The 20,957-nt window shown below is 41.2% G+C and overlaps 2 protein-coding genes across 3 annotated transcripts; one reads left to right on the forward strand and one right to left on the reverse strand.

Annotated features, from left to right (window-relative positions):
- Positions 1-1,317: 1,317 nt before the first annotated feature.
- On the forward strand, positions 1,318-15,202 carry zdhhc17 (zinc finger DHHC-type palmitoyltransferase 17). Of its 2 annotated transcripts, XR_005898100.2 has the most exons (18): positions 1,318-1,451; positions 4,236-4,339; positions 4,464-4,586; positions 4,777-4,854; positions 5,962-6,106; positions 6,374-6,438; positions 7,020-7,182; positions 7,326-7,451; positions 7,862-8,004; positions 8,340-8,440; positions 9,924-10,048; positions 10,644-10,706; positions 10,803-10,896; positions 11,538-11,621; positions 11,733-11,890; positions 11,977-12,071; positions 12,208-12,724; positions 13,789-15,202. XR_005898100.2 is itself a non-coding variant. In XM_029160603.3 (17 exons), the coding sequence occupies exons 1-17, from the start codon at positions 1,389-1,391 to the stop codon at positions 12,344-12,346; spliced, it is 1,869 nt and encodes a 622-aa protein (XP_029016436.1). In that variant the 5' UTR covers positions 1,318-1,388; the 3' UTR covers positions 12,347-15,202. The 2 variants fall into 2 exon arrangements, 1 of the variants encoding a protein (XP_029016436.1); XM_029160603.3 differs by having other exon boundaries at positions 12,208-15,202.
- On the reverse strand, positions 15,201-20,820 carry csrp2 (cysteine and glycine-rich protein 2). Its single transcript, XM_029163391.3, has 6 exons — positions 20,662-20,820; positions 19,287-19,411; positions 17,954-18,122; positions 16,789-16,918; positions 15,945-16,038; positions 15,201-15,402 (listed from the first exon to the last, which is right to left on the reverse strand). The coding sequence occupies exons 2-6, from the start codon at positions 19,396-19,398 to the stop codon at positions 15,326-15,328; spliced, it is 582 nt and encodes a 193-aa protein (XP_029019224.1). The 5' UTR covers positions 19,399-19,411; positions 20,662-20,820; the 3' UTR covers positions 15,201-15,325.
- Between the last annotated feature and the right edge of the window lie 137 nt (positions 20,821-20,957).

Raw genomic sequence — 20,957 nt, forward strand, 5'->3', positions numbered from 1 at the left:
GATGGGATTACACGTAACCTGTGTGTCTATTTGTTTAATCAAGTTTAAGGCTTACATTCATTCATTAGCAATATATTCCAACTTTTAAGTTAGCTATAAATTTCACACAATTTGATCCATGTGTGTCAACACATAGAGTTAACATAAAGCGTATGTATGCTTTTAAAATGTATTGACATTTTTTTAGTTAATCGTTATTGTAATCGCCCATTTTGTTTCATTATTTTGGAGGTCAAACACTTAACATCCTTTTTTTAGATTTCTATCGAGGTAAATTAACGCGACAAAAGGCGAGAGTTCCTCCATTGCTTGTGCTCGGTAATCATCTTATTTGCCTGTCTGTGGCCAGCTGAGTCTACTTTCACTTTAAAATTGAGAAGCGCGGATTACTTTAGGTGTTTGATGAAAGTAATGGTTTTGAGGGTTCCACGTCATAAATAGGATATTTATCACCTTAAAAAGTGTGTTATAATGTCTACTTATCAATTATATACTTTTTAATTATATAATATCCTTGTTCCATTACAAAGGCAAACACTTGTAGTTCACTGTAAACCCTTAGGTTTATAATCTAAAGGATCACTGATTGTTTTCAGTTAGGTAGGATTCATTGACGTATGTGAGTAAAGGCTGACATCTAGTGGCTGGTTTAGCTTGAGAATTTAGATATGTAACGGTAGAGGGCATCTAAACGTACAGATGACTAACTGTAATGTCACAGCGTTCCTCTGGATGGGTTAGGAGTAGAGCTTAGGGTAGACTCATCCTATCATTGTCTATATGTATAGCAGTTAAAATCAGTTCTTTGTTCTTTGATAGAAATCTTTGAGACTCCAAATTAAATCTTGTGCAAACTCTAATTAAAGCATGATGGCTAGTGATATCTATGTCTTGCTATAGCGATTCGATAGTGTTACTGTCATCTAGGACTAGGTCCTGTTTTGCACACTGTCTCCCTCATGTGGGATACAACTATCATCCTGTATGAGGAAAACAATGCATCTGTGTTAACGTGATCAACTGTAACAGTTTGCAAGTCCTATTCAAGAAGGTCCGGGGGCCTGTGGACTAGAGTCACTTTGAGATTTAAATGAATGACCACAGAGAAATTGAAACGTCTTAAAAATGACTCAACAGAAGGCACAGAAATTGATCACAAAAATGCTATTCTAAGCAATAGAAAATAACCAAAAGGGCACATAATAAAAGACTAACAACTTGACAGTAAGCATATATGATATTTTTTCACATTATATTACTGTGTGTATGACTGTGTAATTTGCATTGTATGACTTAATGTGCATTTTGACAGCTCTTTCCTCCTCTGTTTGTTTCCTCCTATGCCAGCCTCTTGATTCCCACAATGCTCAGCGAACATTACCACCAAGATGGCCGACGCTATGGAGGAATATGAGAAAGAAGCTGGCTGCGTTCCTATTCTCCATTCCGAGGTACGGTCTTTGGACTTCGTGTCTCGCACCGACATTTTAACACACGCAAAATGTATTACATCCGGCTTTGTGTGACTGGATGGGCTATTTTGCTGTGCTTTTTGGAAAGTCCGATGCCCCCTGTAAAACCACTGAGGAGGGGGGCAGGCGGCTAACAATGCTAATGGTGCTATCGCTAGACCCCTCCTCTTGCTGCATAACCAGTAAACGTTTGGCAGATGTTCGTGGTAATGTTAAGCTAGTTAGTGCATTTTAACATTAACTTCCTGTAGCTAGTAAACCAAATAGTAAGTAGCTCGGCTAAGTCGGAAATTGGAATTGTAACATTAATGGTTAACCCTAACAGTCCATCTTTAGCTATGCAGCTGAACTGGCAGAGCTGGCTGGTTTAGCTGCAGTGATGCAAATTGATATGTAACGTTTCCTTGTGCGTTAATTTGTGGTGTCCTGTCGGGGGACACTAATACGTTTTGTTTTTTCACTCAGGCAGGCGTAGAATTCCTAGCATTTTTGTTTTTCTTCCTTTTATTGTGGAATTATAGAGTAGTTACTATTATTTAACCCAGCTAAGCTGCTTTTTGTTTAGACTGGTAGTAAGATTAACATTGTCATTCATTTAACATTTGTCATTTAATATTTTTCTTAATAAATTCTTAGGAGTAGATACTGGAAGTTAAGATCTAACTAAGACTGCAAAACATGCAGTCAAGTAAATGCACACAGACCTTGTTCTGCCTAGAGTCTTAGAATAATATCCATGTCTCCAGGAGATGTTCGACTTTAGGAAAAACGGTTTGTTTACCAATTCTATTTGATGTGTGCAGTGGCTCAATATTTTCTTACAGCAGGTCTGTTTTGATAGTTGCCACCGGGTGAGATGAATTCATTTACCTTTAGGCCTAAAAAAGTAACTGTTCATTTGTGAAATTGCTACATTTCATGAGAAGTTAAATTTCCCGAAAAAGGTTTGTTTCTATTACAGTTTGAGCGCACACGACACCGTAACAGGAAAATGTCAAATTAACCATAATGGCTGCATTTGTGAAAATGCATAATTTATGCTGATTCTGTCTTGCGCAAAGGAAAGACGATGTTTGTGTTTAGGTCTAGTTTTAACTTTGGCTAGATGTGAACCAATAACCAGAGCAAGAAAAAAGTGAATTTGTTACTTTTGTTATTTTGTAATAATGGTAACTAATTGTTTATTTGTGGTTTATATTATATTATTATGATGACAGGTGTATGTAGTGTATACAGTGGACCTCTGTACTCCATAAACAATTAGTGGTTCAATATTGTGTCAAAACACCTTGTGCCATTTTACTGACCGCATTTACCAGGCGATCATCGTGCCTTCTTTTTGTTCCAAGATTTTTTTGTGACAGGATAAACTGTCTGCAGTAAATTAAGACGTTCCTTAGACTTTGTCTTTCTTAAGCCATAGCACAGGAAAATTCAGTGTGACCTTTTGACTTCTACTAATGTTTGCTACTAATAACTTTATCATAGCATAGTTTTTATGTTTCTTTTCTGTGTCCATAGATTTAAATTGAAATCAGGATTAATGTGTGAGCCTGCAAGTATGTTCAGTTGCTCACACAGAAGAACCAGTACAACCAGGTTCAATGCAACATTTGGTTAAAGAACCAAATCCTAAAGCAGTTGCTTTAGGATTTGCATAGGATAAAAATGCCCATTCTCTTTCTTTGGAGCATATCCATTACTTTGTTGCATAAAAAGTATTTCCATTCTGCGTCTTCCTGATGTGTGGATGTAAACTGCTTCTGGAGTATTGAATTAGTCCTTCCAAATGGCTCTCATTACATTCTGAATCTGATTGTGAGCTGTGGCTACAGCCAGCAGGAGGATGACCATAACGGCAATTCAATTTTTTCTCAACCATCTCAGTCATTGTATATACAGTGACAATGCCGTACTATTAGGGTTATTTGCGTTATGTATTTCTTATTTAAAATTCTAGACATGGTTTTAGACATCAAACACTAAGTAGCCATTACTATTACTACTGCTATTATTGCTATCAATATAATTCTCAGTAACGTGTGTTGATGACATTTTCAGATCAAAGCCACTCTCACCCAGTGAGTGGTGGCCATATGTGCCACTGACCATCTTCCATTGACAAGCCCGCTGTCTCAAAAGATGAGGCTTCAGTTCAAATCATTGATGAATTTGAATGGATAATGTTAATGTTATTATGATAATTGATCTCATCATCACTGCTTAGTAAGTGAGCAGGTGTGTAATTAATAGATGGTTAAATGCTCCAATTATCACTACAGCTACAAATGCCATTATTGTTATTTTTTGTGGCAGGTGCAGATAAGCAGGGGGGAGGTATTTATTGTGACAGGCAGGGGTCAAAGGTTATCTCCATGGAAGCCTGAGATGGAGAAAGTGATTTCACATTTCGAACTGAGCTCTCTTGCCAAAGGTTTTGAAGTGCTTTCCCCTAATCAAATGTCCAGATGAAGGAAGATGCTTTTGGTTTTCTTTTTTTTATGGTGAATTGGTTTTAAAAGCTTTTGTTAAAAAAATAAATCATTGTTCAATGGCTTCATTAGTCTCATCTTTCTTCTGACTGTATGAATAACTCATGGGGTACTTGAATTTGAACAGTGATCAAATCTTGGCAGCTTTAACACTTCTTCAATACAGAAATAAAAGTATCGACTAATCACCTTCAAATCACAGTCTCCCCTTGTTCAGTCTTGTTCTGAAAAAAACATTAGATCTAACTACTTTTTCTCTTTATTTTCTTAGGAAGTTAAACCCCAGAGTCACTACAACCACGGCTACAGTGAGAACGTCAGCCGTAAAAACCATGTAGATGACTACAGCACCTGGGACATTGTCAAAGCCACACAGTGAGTTGTTTTAGGGCTGTTGCCTTGAGGATCAGAGTGTCTGTTTATCTGTTCTTAGTCTGTCAGCGTGTGTTTAGTCACAAGCCTGTTTTTGCGAGTTTCTTTTCTGATCTTTTACCTTTAGGTATGGAATATTTGAGCGCTGCAGGGAGTTGGTGGAGGCGGGTTTTGACGTTCGGCAGCCAGATAAAGAAAATGTAACACTCCTCCACTGGGCCGCCATCAACAACAGGATAGACTTGGTCAAGTGAGTCATTTCAGTCCAATAGCTGAGGGGGGGGATACAACAGTCGTCCCTCATAGCAAGTTGGTTATGTCCAAGCTTGTGTAACACCCTCCTTCATGTTCCAACCCACATCTAGGTTAGAGGAAGGGAAAATGATCAGATAGGTTTGATCTGGTGTAAGATTTCACATGCTATTTCTAACTGTTTGCAGGTACTACATTTCAAAGGGCGCAATAGTTGATCAGCTCGGAGGTGACCTCAACTCCACACCTCTTCACTGGGCCACCAGGTAAGACACCCAGCACAGACAAAAGATCTGCCGCTAGATCGACACATTTGGACTGTCACCAAGTATAACAATGCCACATTCCCGAATGTTTTACCATAATTTCCGGGCTACAAAGCGCATCCGAAGCCGTACCTATTAGATTTTAATGAAAAGTTTTTTTCATATTTAGGTCGCACCTGTCTATAAGCCACGGGTATTTTAATTAAATACGGTAAATGTTTTTTCCTAACGGTGCCTGTAACACAGCTGGTTTTAAAAAAAAAAGTACAGCAAAAGTAGCCTTTTAGATAGACCTTTATTAGTCCCGCAGCGGGGAAACACACTAAAACCACTAAAGTTGTCAGAATCAAAAGGTCTCAAAAAAAAATGTATCACACACTTTCTCGGGCTTTCTTTTGCTGTTTCGTTGACTTTTTCCTGGTAGCAGAGGGAGCTGCTGCCGGCGCGATCGTCTGTGACTCCTGCTTGGTTTGTGCGTAAGAATAAGTGAAACGTCTTTACAATCTATTTTGGTGAGGCAAGGCAAAAAGAAGAATCCGCTCTGTTGGCTCTGTCCATCTGAAGCGATCAGCAAGTCAATCACATACAGGTGCATACTTAACAAAAAAAAAATGAAAAGATTTGTACCATAACACCAATGCTACCACATAACAATGACTAAGGGGCCATACGACACGCAAACCCCAACAGCTTTAAGTCAGATTTGCACGGTGTAAACATCTCGGCTGTGTACGGCAACATGAGGCTTGTCAGACGGTAAAAATCCATCACGGTATCATTGTGTTCTTTTATTGTTATTTTACCGTTTGCTGATCATCAGCGCTGTCATTTCATGAATACCCCCCCCCCCCTTCATAAGCACACAGGGGCGCCGTGAAGCCCTCTCTTTCTGGATTATTGATAGGTTTGACAAGAGCTGTCCAAACCATTGCATCATCTCCACACTACAATGAATCACACTACAATGAATTTTCATATAGTTGTATTTGAAAGCTATGAGATCTCTTGTGTTGGCACGATATACACAAGCTGAGTAGAATGAACACATCATGGCACTTTTCTGCGTCTTTTGTAAGTTAATCTTTGTTATATGTTGGTCTCTCCCAGACAAGGCCATCTATCCATGGTGGTGCAGCTTATGAAATATGGCGCAGACCCATCTTTGATTGACGGTGAGGGCTGTAGCTGCGTCCATCTGGCCGCCCAGTTTGGGCACACCTCCATCGTGGCGTACCTTATTGCCAAAGGACAGGTAGGAAACTTTTTTTGTGTTGTTGTGAATGTGCATGTCTAACGGTATACGTTCCACATGAATCTGCAAGGAAATCTGCAGCCATAATCTCTCATTTTTGTTTCTGTCATTTGGATTTTGTCCTACACTTACAGTAGAGTAATAATTAAACCTGTGCACTCCATCAGGGGGAGCCAGATTGCCTCTCTTCCTCCATGTCATTACCCCCCCCCCCCCCCCCCCCCCCCCCCAGCTAATTCACTGTTTTGTTCCCGCCCTCTGTAACAGGATGTGGACATGATGGATCAGAACGGCATGACTCCACTAATGTGGGCGGCTTACAGGACACACAGGTGTGAATGTTACAGTTGTTACAAACTTAAGTGATGATAAAGCAAAAGCCTCTCACTATGAATGCACTGACACAGAATGTCATAATGCATTATTAGGTTTACAAAGTAATATAATTTCACCTTGTACTGTATTAGTAGAAAAGGAAATTCAATACACCGATGTTGCTGCTCAGTTTTGTATCTATATTCCATGATAAGTTAAATTTGCCTGATCATTTCTAATTATGCACTTAGTGACCAGCAATAAAAACTAAATGTTTTAAATTAGAACCTTTTTATTGAACCTTTTTTGAAAAATTCAAATGTTTCCAGCCAACAGCTGTTGTTAACGAGGACATTTATCCGATATGGGATCAGTAAAGATTGAATTAATCTTAATCTTGAGGAAAATAAGGTGATTTTCTTTCAACCATCTGACATAACTGACATAACATAACTTCCTCCTATAGACGTCAGTGTTGATTCAAGTTACCTTTGTGAATGTTTTACCTTCTACAGTCTATGCCTCTGCCCAGTTAGCTTTTTGTCCGTTGAGTTTCGATCCATTGCTACTCAGTGTAACTCTGATCTCTGTGCCGTAGTGTGGATCCCACGCGTTTGCTACTGACCTTCAACGTGTCTGTCAACCTTGGTGACAAATATCACAAAAACACTGCGCTGCACTGGGCCGTACTAGCCGGAAACACCACTGTCATCAGCCTATTGCTTGATGCCAATGCAAACGTCGATGCACAGAACATCAAGGTATAAATTTCTCATGATACATTGTAATATGGCAGCAGTAAGGCCATGCTCATTATCAGCTAGTATTAAAATGCACTTAATTTATTTAGCGTACGCAGCCTGTCTTTTATTACGAATGTAACAGACTTCTTTTCTGCTTTTAGGGTGAAACACCGTTAGATCTCGCTAAGCAAAGAAAGAACGTTTGGATGATCAATCATTTACAGGAAGCACGACAAGCCAAAGGCTACGACAGCCCGTCTTACCTGAAGAGACTGAAGATGGACAAGGTGTGTGCACACAGGCAGTAATATCAGATACGGGTAATCCATCCAAGGATAAAAGCAGAACACCCAACAATCTCGCAGTGTCAATCATGGATTAGTGGTCTAATTACCAGCATTAAGGCAATGACAGGAACTGTCATGTTGTCATGTAAAGCACCACACATTCTAGGAAAGAGTGGGGTCTTAAGTGCATTGTTATAACAATGCAGCCAGCGGATATTCTGTATGGTCTAGTCACAGTGTGTGGTCACGCATGTGAATCCTACTAAAGGTCCTACTTTAACAAGATGAACCTAGACTGATGACAAAACATCTCCTGTCCGTATAGATGCAATAGGCCTATTGTTTCATGTTGTCTGTCCAGTCTCCTAATTTCTTTTCATTTAATGTTCTGCCATTGTCCCCCGCTGCAGGAGTTCAGGCAGAAGGTGATGCTGGGAACACCCTTTGTGATCATCTGGCTCGTTGGTTTCATTGCCGACCTGGATATTGACTCTTGGTTGATCAAGGGCCTCATGTACGCCGGCGTCTGGGTCGCCGTGCAGTTCCTCTCGAAGTATGTGTAATGCCTGATTTGCTTAGTTAAACCCATTCCCTCTGCCATCTGGTCCTGCTAGTACAGTTGTACATCTCAACGTTATGTTACTATAATCACATATGTTATCTGGCGTGGTAGTTTAATATGTCCACATTCTTGGAATACTTGCATGAAAAAAAAAAACTATTGATAACCAAAGTGCTCCTAGGTTCAGCTGCAGTGGGCCATCAGGTTTCCTGGGTTTATTTTTGCTGCAGTGTTCATGTCAGATCCTCAGGTTTGGATTAAAGAAAGATAACTATAAGAAGTATCTTTATGACCAAGCTTCTTTTTACTCTTTCATCTTTGTGCAGGGCTTTTTTCGATCACTCCATGCACAGTGCTCTCCCTCTGGGAATCTACTTGGCTACCAAGTTCTGGATGTACACCACCTGGTTCTACTGGTTCTGGAATGATATCCTTTGTCTGCCTTACCAGCCTCGGTGGCCTGTAATAGTCCTTTCTCAAAGTCAAAGGATTTGGTCTTGTCCTGGACAACGATCTGAATAGTATAACATCATCAGAACTGGCTTCTGGATTTAGACACACAATTTACAACTTTAGTGCTCTACAAAATCTGCTAATATTTGCCTTCAAGCATAAAAACAAAATGAACTACTCTGGTCGTGTACCTCAAAAATTAAAAAAAGACACTCGATAATATTTAACCAGTAAATGACATTACCCGTTCAAACAGTAAATGACTGTGATCTGATCATGACCTGATGCTGGTAAATGCTACACTCTTTGTAATGAGGAAATTACATTTCATCCAGCCACTTATAGCTTTTGGCATTTAGCTGATATTTAATGAACCTTACCAAAGTTAAGAAATCTTTGTTTCTTCTTAACCTTTTTTTCAGATTTTTAATGATGGCTTAAATCTCAAATACAAAAATAGTGTTTGAGAAAAATTACAACATGTAACACACATTTGAGTTTTTCCCCATCCATTCTATTCTCCTTGGCTTATTACTGATCACCAATTCGAGAGCATTTGTCTGTTATAAAGTATTTAAAACGGCGATCTCAAAATAGGGAGGATCACCATAAAATATGGGCCAGTAAATTAGATTTTTTTTTGCTTTCTGCAGCTTAAATTAAATTTTCCCAGAATACAACACAAGATCAAATGAAACAAGTATTTGTGTTGGCTTATTTGGGCGTTTTCATTCCAGTAAGATTGGAATTAAAAAGGAAAATGATAAGTACAGTTCAAGACAGTGGAAAGTTAAAAGGGAAGCCACAAAGTGCCTCAAGCCACTCAGGGATTATTGTAAAGTCCATTGGTTTACTCTCTGGGCATTCAGAGCCCGGTTAAGTAAACGGTGGGGCTGAGGCCCGGAACAGAATGGCCTGCAGCTCAAGCAAACGTCTACTTGGGTCAGATTTGAGCATGTCCGTTGGTTGTTTCTGAGCATTCCTGGACTTTTCTCTGTTGAACCCCATAGTCATAGACTCCATACCTTGCACCATTCTTTCTGCAGATTCAAACCCTGTGTCTGGCAGTTCTACCTCACTTTCTTCCATCGTGAGCTCATTATTGGCCTCGGGCTTGTGGTTTCAAATGACAGAGCATAACTGTTTTAAAGTAGCTTCTCTCTTCTTTCCGGCCTGGATTTTTCCAGAAGATGAATGTTAATACTTTCACAATATGGAATTAGCTGGGTCCCTCTGGGATTCAGCTGATTACGCACACCTTTTGAACCGATTGTGCTGCTAACGATTAACAGTCCAGTGTGCTACACAGCTGTCACATCAGTTGAAGTTACAACTGCACTTGTATGTTGTTGTTTTATCTGCATCTGTGCCTGACCAGTTAAGTTGAGCTACAGCTACGTGAGAAAGGCTGACTCAGCTAAATGTAAACCAAGTAAGCTTCCTTAACCTCGCTGCACATCTACCTTTTGCCACAGTCCACGTGCCCTTCCTCATAAACAGTCTGGCTCTGTTCTACAACTTTGGAAAGTCCTGGAAGTCTGATGCAGGAATCATCAAAGCATCAGAGGAGCAAAAGAAAAAGGTATTTTGAGGAGGTTGTAGCATTTATCACTATGCAATACATGGAAAGTTTACAGATAGTAGAATCTATGTGACACATTTTAATTCTCTAGTCTGCTGTCCACTCTCCTCTCTCCCTCATTATCACACTCTAGTAAAAGAGGACAATAATGACTCTGCTCCTTTCCAGACTTTGATTTCTCGATCCAGTCAGTGATGTGAACCTAATTTTAGCCCCTACTGTTGTTAGCAAAGCGCAGACTTGTAGGCCTCCCATCCTCTGTTTTGTTTTCCTGTGTGGAATTCCTGCAACATTAGTGTATTTGCAAGTAAAACGAGTTGATGCTGGTTCATAAGACTTGCAGTTTTCCACCTGTGTCGGCTGAATAACAGCCTAGCCTATTCTAAAAGCTATAAAACAAACTAATTAAACTGTGCATTATATATTTGCTTTAGACCCATTTCACCGCCCAGATCTTTCAGCTCGAAACCCCAGCCTCAGCTCTGTCATCAGTTGGTCTTATGTTACATCAAACAGACTTGAGCAAGCTGAAGCTCTATTCATTTTACAGCCATGTGTTAAATCCTGCTTTTGTTTCCTCTTTCCTTCCTTCCAGACAATTGTTGAGCTTGCAGAGACAGGCAGCCTAGACCTTAGCATATTCTGCAGCACCTGCTTGGTAAAGTCTCTCTCCTCTCCTTAAGCATGATTAATGTAGAGCTTAACGACAACAATAAGTCAATTTTTTATTAAATGTTCAATGTTTTCTTGTTAGATACGGAAGCCCATCAGGTCCAAACACTGCGCTGTGTGCAACCGCTGCATCGCCAAGTTTGACCACCACTGTCCCTGGGTGGGGAACTGCGTGGGTATGTGTTCAGCGCTGCACATTTAGTCTCCATAACCAGCGTCCTGGTTATTCAAAGATTGAGAATTTAGGCCTTTTTATTGATTAATTCCAAAAATGTGTCCGTAAAGGTAAAAAAACCTTTACTAAATAAAGTAGAGTAGTAGAGACAGTACGTGTTGTCAGACTGGAGACAACGGAAGAGGAAAGAGAGTTGGGGGGGCTTGCAACACTTCTATCTAACTGCCTAAACAAACAACAACACCCCTTCATATAACCAGTGAGATAACTGCAACGGTTATATGAAGTGTTATTAGTTCACGGTGTAGGCATTCTTGTTACAGCACATAATGTGGTATCTGTTATGCATTTTCATAGTGAAAGGACATTGTTTGTCGACTTTGATTTTAAGCAGGAACTTCCACTGAGATCATTCATCTTCTGAGTAATGTAGCCATCACGTCCTCAACTCAACATAAGAAGTCACAGGCCTCTACACGTTTTATGGCAGTGCCTTGTAAATAAGATAAAATACAAACGGGGCAGAGCTCATGGCTCTCGGCACTAACTCTGAGAAGACACATTTGATCCAAAGCATCAAATGAAAACAACAAAACTGAATTGAGAAAAACAGGATGTGACATTTCTCCTTCTCTCCTACAGGAAGCGGGAACCACCGTTACTTCATGGGTTATCTGTTCTTCTTGCTCTGCATGATCTGCTGGATGATCTACGGCTGCATCTGCTGTGAGTCAGGATTAAACAGGAGTTTCGGTTTCATTTGATCGTCCTAGATCAACTTTTTAGTATTTCTGTCACACTCTTCGTGCAATCACTGGATTTTCCCTTTATGTTCAGACTGGAGGATCCACTGTGCCACCAGTTATGCCAAGGATGGTTTCTGGCTCTACCTGACACAGATTGCCTCCTGCTCCCCCTGGATGTTCTGGATGTTCCTCAACAGCATCTTCCACTTCATGTGGGTGGCTGTGCTTATTATGTGTCAGCTCTATCAGGTCTGTATACCAGTTCAAAACAAATATTCATGTTTTTTTTAGTCTGGTGTTCCGATCTAAGCAATAATCCATTTTTCCTTGCACAGATCGCCGCTCTGGGAATCACCACCAACGAAAGGATGAACGCTCGGAGATACAAGCACTTTAAAGTCACAGCTACGTCCATCGAAAGCCCCTTCAAGTAAATACGGCTCTTATTTATTTACTACAAACCAAATCACATAGTTTTAGCAAGGCAGTAGTAATACAGATGTATCTGCTTAACTGTAAAAAATATTTTATTATAGACAACAATATTTTTTTCTGTCTCTCTTCAGCCATGGCTGCATTCGGAACCTCATAGACTTCTTTGAGATCCGCTGCTGCGGCCTGATCCGGCCCGTCACAGTGGACTGGACCACGCAGTACACAATAGAATATGACCAAACGTCTGGCTCGGGTTATCAGCTGGTTTAGAGGAGGACGAAGAGGAAGGGAGGGTGAGCAGGAGGAAAATTGAGCATCGCTAGGTGGAGACAACATTTTAGGATTGCCCTCCTCGTACCAACACCTCCCCCACCCCCCACGTATTCATATCGGAGCAATGCTGTGCTCGGGAGCGCTTGCTTTTATTTTGGACCATCTCATCCTCGCCAAGCAAAACAAAAATAAAAGAATCAGCCAGGACTAGCATGCTGTTACAGGGCAACACCACACCTACACCAACCACTCCTCTACACCAACGCCACCTTTACTGCTGTTGCTACTATACTATAACATCAAACTTCATTCCACCGCCTTCACTGGAGTCTAAACCCCTCCAGCTCATCTCTTCTCCTCGAGCCCTATCGGACGGTGAGTTGCTGCCAGGCGCATATGGAGAGAGACGGAGAAGAGAGGCCAACAGACGAGAGGATTTATAAGAACAAAAGCTCTCAAGTTTGCAGTGGAGATTTGACGCTGCAGACATGGCAACACACGTCCTTTTTCCCCTTCCTGTTCTATGTCCTTATTTATGACATCCCTGTTGATGTGCCCTGTATGTATGTGTATGTTTTGAAGTGTGTGTGTGTGTGTGTGTGTGTGTGTGTGTGTGTGTGTGTGTGTGTGTGTGTGTGTGTGTGTGTGTGTGTGTGTGTGTGTGTGTGTGTGTGTGTGTGTGTGTGTGTGTGTGTGTGTGTGTGTGTGTGTGTGTGTGTGTTTTTTTTATGTGTTTAAAAGTGAAAGATAAGGGAATGTCTTTTTAAGGTTTTTGATTTTGCACCATGATTAAGTTTAAGACAAGCTCAATAGAAATTGCCAACATTGTTGAAGTTCTAGGAGGAAAGCATTAAGGTGTATGTGGAGCCACCGGAGGAGTCCTAAGTCTCACCTGCCTAAATAAAAGCTGCATCCACATTTATTTTTTTCTTTTCTTTCATAAAAGTAGTTTAGCAGTATTAACGCAGGTATAAATGCATGAAATCATGGACTCCTTCTGCTGAAAAACACTTTAGATGCGATAGTAAATATCCTACAGACAATGTGATACAGTTCTATTTATTTTAAATCTATTTATAGACAATGTAACTATGTTGTAGCTCCCTCATTTACATTTCACATCAGTTTAGCCGAGTAGGTTTTTATAAAATGAAAATCTTAAATACCTGCAACTGTCCCGAAGTGGATGCTAAAGGATTTTACCGTAATACTTAATATAGACAGGTACAGCAGTGTATTTATTAACAGCAGTGTAGAATATAAGAGAGTGCCGCAGAAGGACGGACACGTTTACACGAAAGTTTCATTCCATGTGTGTTTTTCTCCGAAAGCTGTAAAGTCTTATTTGCTTTGTTAATATTTTTTTTGTCTGCCTACAACATTGCACTGAGCTTTTTTTTTTTTCTTTTTTTTTTTTTTCTCTCTGGCTGTTACTGTAGAGAAGAGCCCGGAAGCGATGCTTCACACCAACGCTTCTATTGTTTAGAGAGGAAGAGGAGGGGCCTGTCAGACACAGGACTCCTCCCCATCACTTCCTGTCTGGACCCCTGAGCAGTTGGCTCCGCAGCAGCAGCATGGACTGGTGTGTAAAGAATGTGCATCTGTACATAAACAATATATTTGTTATTTTTATTTATTTTTATTTTTTGGCCAGTGTTCTTCAGAGGTGCTTTCAGGACCAGTTTAGTTATTGTATGAGGGATTTCTTCCAACCAAACTGAGAAGAACACAAAGAAAATCAATTGACTATACTCCAAGTGTATGACTGTAGCTTTAGTGATGTCCGACACTGTTGTCTATAGGCATTTTGACCCTACAACTCGCCTCCCCCCAACCCGCCCTTCACAACAAACTCTGCTGCATGTTCGATGCTTGGCACAGCTGAGCTCTTGCCGCTTCCATGCCCGTTTCAATCACATCATTGCCATGGTGACAGCCCGGCAAGCCATGTGTCTGTATATAGTGATTGTTAAGTATTTGCAAGTACTTTTCAGCATTATGTTGATTTTTTCCCCCTTCCTTTTATTTCAAATCCAGTGTGTTTAGTGAAAGTTGACGTCCGAGTCACCAGATCAGTCGGGACCTTCTGTGCAAGTGTGTAATATATTAGAATGTTTCATGCTTGTGGAATCTGTTGTCATCCTATAGTTTTTTTTTCTATGTCCTATACCGCTGGGTTTGTTATACCACTGGATGTACAAATTGTAAAGCAAAGACACTAGACAACTACGGCAGACGCCATTTTGTTTGTTTTTTGTTTTTCTAAAAGCTGAAATGTGATAATGCAATAGTTTTACAGATAGAGGGAGGTTATATTATACTATGGCCTCAGAAACCTTTTGGGCCTCATGTTTGCATCATCAGAAGGGGGGGGACGGTTATGTCATCATTCAGAGTTTGCGTCTCTTCCCACCTTTGCTCACCACTGCCCTTCGAAGACACTCGAAGCGTTTACTTTTTTGCGAGCTTTAAAGTTTCAACGGGAGTCACTTTTAGGTTTCATATCAGCAAAACAAGCTACCAGTAACTCGTATTCCTTTTAAATGACAGTAGGTAAATGGTGGGATTTGATTATCTTGGTTAAAGGTCACCAGTCCCGGTTCATTAAAGACATGAATTCAAAGCTGTTTCACTCTTCTAGTTCTTCCAGCAGCCTAAGTCGTCTCTGTTCTGTCTGTCACCTCCCTCACCGTGTGGGATAATTCAACAAAACAAAAAAAAAAGACAAAGCACATAATCATCTCCAGTGCCTCTGCCCACATTCAGACATCACTGTAACTCCGCTTCAGATGTAAACATATGGGCATGGTTCAGTTTTAATGGCTTTAATAATAAAATGCAGTCAAATGTGAACAGTTGGGCCTGTTACCGTTTTTATTTGTATCAACAGCACCTAGTACAGCATGAACACAATGCAGGGGAAGGAGTCTGAACAAGAGTAGTCCAGGGTTGTAGATGAGCTAGCCTGAGCGTTCCTCACTGAGCATGCACCAAAGCGCCAGCTCCTTGGCCATAGCCGAACCCCTTGGGCCCAAAGTTCTTGGCATAACATGCTGCAGAGGGAGACATGTGATGACATTCAAGTGATGACATGCATAGTCTTCACAAACCTACATCTATAAGATGGTTGGTTTGGAAGGATCTATCACGTCAACATGCTATCTTAGCTGCAGCAGCAGCAGTATGGCCTGTTTTTAGCTAAGATTCTACATTCCTGCTCATCAGTGCAGGGTTTTACAAACAACTGCTGACGTCTGCGTTGATCATTGTGCCTGTGAGGAAAAAGGCGTCATTGTGAAAGAACAGGGTGCTGATAGAGCAGCAGCAAGGCATTATGACTGCGTGGTAACTGTGTTGGCATGCTGATATTTCCTAGTAACACCAAATACCGGTAGCAGCTTTGCAGGTGTCTTGTAATGTATTGACATTACAAGACACCTGCAAGGATGGTTGCTCCAGAACAGGCAGACAGGAAACAGAGTAGGGTGGTTGATTGCAACCACCCTACTCTGTTAATCTTCCTAACTTTTGCTTAGCTCCCATCACATCACTGTCTGTCACAGTGCAGAATATCAACACTTGAGCGTGATCTCACATTTACAGTAGATTTCTCCGTCCTTCTCCGTCTGGGTGGTCGACTCTAGGCTCCTGCCACATTTGGCACAACGGAAGCAGTTCTTGTGCCACGGCTAAAGAGCAGAGAAAAAAAGGAATGAAGTGTGATTAAGACAATTATACAGTCTTGAATTCTAACAAATCAGAGTTTGTGTTTGCATTTCTGTTGTACCGCTGCTACTTGTAGAACAAACAGATTAATGGAGGTCTGCATGGTGACATCAGCAGCTATAAATCAGTGACAGGAAGACACACACTCCCATGTGTAGAAGAAACAAATGCTTGTGACTTAAATCACATGCAACGCAAGCAGTATTCATGTGGCCAACGAATGCCAGCTATTTGGGAGCTTTCTCTGTTTGGGAAGTTTTGTGGCATAGCATCAGATACCCAGGCACAGAGCCTATTTTTTAAGAACCCTCTGCATCCGCCTTGTCGTGGCAACCAACAAATTCTCACCAGACCCAAATTTTTCATTCCTCTAAATTGGCAAAAGCCAAATGGCGGAGTTGGCAAATGCCAAGGCAGACGTCACCGTTTGTCAGAGTGCCGTTTTATTCCTCTGGCAAAAATTTCCAAGTCCAAACACAACACCAAGATCTGTAGGAATCTATGTTTTCTTCCAGATTTCACTTCTATACGTCAGAGCCTCCCAGACTCCATCCCGCTTGTCATAACAATGACCTCACTGGTATGCAAACTTAACTTAACGGCCTGTTGCTGTGTTCTTCGCAACATTTGTGAACGTTTTTCAGCAACCTGCAGTATGTTAATTTGAATAAAAAAGGTGATTTATGAAATAAAATTTGAGATCAGCGTCTTACCTTGCCCGCTCCCATGATCTTCTCAGCTGCGTAGACGGAGTCGCCACACCGGGCACATTTTTCAGAACCTCCGAACTTCTGGGCAAATTTGGACGGGTTGGGGTTGGTGGTGGGTCGGTGGGTCTGTGTCCTGAAAAGAAAAGACCAATGCGTTCCGTAAAAACATGATCAGGTTAAATTAATACTGGCTCCACTTTGATCAACAACAAGCTTTTTAAAAAATGTTTGTAAGTATCTGTTGACGCAGATTTTTTTAAATTATTGTCAGAATATTCTTTAAAGTCAAACAGAGCAGAAATGAACCTCGGCTCTGAGGCCGCAGAGCAGCCAAGTGTAACGGCCAGCCCCAGTGGCCCCTCAATGAAGCCTTTTTGGTGGACCCAGTGAAGGGTGAGACGGTTGCATAATAAACTCTTTCATAACAATAATCAGCTGATGTGTAAGGCAGGAATAAACATTCCTGGTCGAAGCTTGAAAGGGTTTTGTTTGTTTGTGTGTCGCAAAGCTGCAGACTTCATGAATTTAAAGCCGGTAGATCTTAAATGTCTGGTCTTAGGCGCGGGTCTGTTTTTATTTAGTGTCCAAGCTGGTTGCCTGTTTGTGAAGCAGTGACCCTCAGCTAATAACTGATTTATTCAACTCTTAGGTCATTGCTTTGGTTTTCTCCTTCCGACACCAACGCTGTTCCAAAAGCCAGCTGGGAACCGAATGCAGGCAAGCTGGACTTGATCAAAAGATGGTCTGTTTGCCAGCAATTCCATCAAGGTCTTTTTATTTTCTTCTTTTTTTTGCTGCACGCAGGGAGAAACAGCTGGAGCAGAGATAGTCTTTTAACTTCCACTTTGGTATCTGTCCAACAGAACCTCTGATCTTTACTGAGATTGACATCCTACAAGTGTCCCAGCGGATCAGTCACACATATGTGTGACTTTTATTATTCTCTAGCTGCTTTACAGATTCTAATTTGTGTGGTCCAGCTTGACAATCACGACAGATCTTCCACTGACTGCCTCAACTATCATTTATGCCGACTGTAGCTTTCAGTTTGTCTCCTCTACACTTTGTGGTTTTATTTCATTTCTGTGTGTTCACCCTTATCCTGGTTCTGATCCTAATTATTTTTGTGCATCTCACTGCTTTGTACAGAAACATCGGCCTGGCTTACTCCTCAGGTTTGATTCCCAGCCGTTCCCCTCGGTCCATGTTGAGTGTCCCTGCTCCCTGTCCGTAGCCGTAGCCTTTGGGACCATACTTCTTCCCATAGCACGACTTGCAGTAGATCTCCTGGTCGTGAATCGCCAGCGTGGTGCTGTCTAAGCCCTTCCTGCAGACCACTGACAACACAAGAGGCGAAAACAGTCAGAACGGTGACGTCTGGTATTTCTCAGTGAGCCACAGGAGAGGAAATTAGAAACGTCTGCCTCAGTTTAACCCTGGTAAGTATATAAATGAGTACACAACGTTTTGGTTTTGTGCTAATTAGAGGCAAGAATCATTTCCCATAAGAGATGCAATACTTGGTAATGTGCCAAATTCCTTTTTCATCTTCATAATATTTTATTGTGTGTGCCAGCTACATGTTCTGTCTTCTTTTTCTCCGTGTGTGTATGTATCTACCATTTGGGATTTCTCTGCTGAATTCCATTTGTTCTGTGTGCATGTGTAAGTAATTTAAGGCTATAAAATAAAAAACAAGAAGGAACGTGGGACCAGCATCCTAATGTTTTTCTTTCTGCAGATTTGTAAAACTAGTGGGTTAGCATTATGTGCTTCCATGCGCCTGCTGTAGGGATCAGCCGAATTCTTCACCCACCAGTCAGCGCATCTAAAAACCTAGCATTGGATTCCTCACAATTGGGTGGGGAAAATCAAGCATTGGCCAGTGGACGTTTCTGTATGTTTGACTTTTCATACAAATGGAAACAATGAGACGAAGCAACAGCAGGGAGCTGGGTTTCACAGTCAGAAATAGACAATGGTGAATCGGAGAAACCAGAAAACAGAGTAAGAGCGAGGCCAAGAACGCCAAGTTGTCTTGCTCATTGTGTCCTCAGTGGGAGTGTGAGACAGAGCTTTCTTTGTAATAAAATCTCTAGAAACAATAATCATCTAGTGTGGCTCACATGTCCTCCTGATAGCAGGCAAATGAGGGCATCTGTACTGTACGATCCCAGTGACACAGACTAACACTTACTGACAACTTACAGTACAGTAGGAAAAAAATGGTCAAATCCATGCAGCAGATGCTGAGAAATTCAACACAAAGTCCTAAGTATAAGGTGGACATGAGCTGGATGCTGGATGGTAATGCATCTTAATATGGTAGCTTTCCACTGATTTGAGGTATTCCATTCAAAATTGCAATTGGAACAATCTCTGAAGTCAGATTTCCAACCCAGCAAAGTATGCAAAATGCTGATTCAGGTGATTGGAAAACAAGTGATAAATGCAGGTCGTAGGTAAAATTCAGCTTATGTGACATTACTTGGTTCACTTACTGCAGAGGAAACAGCATTTGTGGAAACTCTTCCCGTCGCACTGCACCTCCTCCGCATGGTACACCGTCCCACGACACGCTGCGCATTTGTTGCCTCCTCCCCAGTTCGGCATCGTGTGTGCGATCCTAACAGCAGGGATGACACGTGGGAAGGTGAAGCTTCTGATCTGAGCTCACTATCTGCTACTTGCTCTGGTTTAGACTAGTTTAAACTATTAAACAACAGGGCAGACTAATGCCCAGAGGAATGTTTTGGGGGCACCGTGGACACAAAAACAGTAGACAAGGTGCGTGAGAGTAAAGTAAACACAACTTAGCAGGCATCTTTCTGCATCAGGATCCACCCTGTGATACATGCAACTGTCTGTAATTACACATTGACCCCTTTCATTAGGAGGGCGTCAAGGTTCTGGAGATTACAATTAGAAAAGTGCAGCAAATCATAACTAGGTGAAAAGAAAACTTAACTAGATTTTAACTAGACTTGTCCTCCCAGCTGGATTAGAGACTAAACATGAGAGGGGGTTGGCCTTAAAGTTCCATCAGAGGGTGGGTGTGATGAGATAGTGTGGGGTTAGGTTTACGGATCGGTGATCTGATGTGTACTGCGTCTGAGATTTCACTAGGTTTGTCTACACAAGCACAGTCCGTTGAGTTTCACAGAGGTCAGTGAAGCGGCTTTTGCAGTGACGGATGCACATCTGAGTCTGTGGCTGCTGATTCAGGGTGTTTCTCATTTCAATTAACAAGGCTCGACGATAATGTTGATGCGCTAATTTTGAGTGTTTGAACGCCACACGCGTTAGTAATCTAAAACATCAATACGTTCCTCTGGACCAAGACGAGCGCAAATATATGACTGTTAAACGGTTTCGCTCAACTTTGTTAAGGTGGAAACACCGAAATACGTTAACTACCTTCAAATCGTATTAAGACTGGCGACTAAGTTAACTTTTAATGCCATCGAAACACAACAAGAGTTGTATCATATTACTGTAAACAGCGTGACCTGTGCCAAATATTGATGGATTTTTTTAGTTCCTAAAAGTCGGTGACGTCATATAGCAACATTAGTGAACCTGTAAAAGCTGCTTTTTACGTATCGAATGTTAGCTAAAAATAAATATTAATACATGTAGTTTTACTTTTTATCATCCAAATGCTTTGACTGTAGCTTAATATTAACTTTAGTTATGCTAAACAAAACCAACACTTCATTATTCAGTGAATAGTAAAAATAAATAAAAATATTCCTGTGCTGCGCAAAAGTCAAGCGAGCAGAACGTAACATTGAATTAAAACGTTGCCTGAATTTTCTAGCATCAACAACACACGCGCTCGAACATTAAAGTATTAAATTAATGAAAGAATCAAACCTTTGTGGTGTCGACCAGTTAATGTCCAGATGTCAAAATGGCTCAGCCCCAGCTGGACGTCGCAAGAGCAGCGCATCCACACTGAGCTCACTTACACTAACACAACGCCGCTACTCCGCATCGCTGCGTGCGGAGGGGGTGTGAACTCAACGCGATACCTTCAAGGCCCCCGGAGAATATATACACGCTAGACCTAATAGACCACAGCACGAACGCTGTTTGTTTTTGTTGTACTGTACGCTCCAAATCAGGGATACACATAAAGTTTGTGGCGCTGTAAAAGTTCATAAAGCGTT

This window comes from Betta splendens, chromosome 9 (genome assembly GCF_900634795.4).
Source record: "Betta splendens chromosome 9, fBetSpl5.4, whole genome shotgun sequence".
Lineage (NCBI taxonomy): Eukaryota > Metazoa > Chordata > Actinopteri > Anabantiformes > Osphronemidae > Betta > Betta splendens.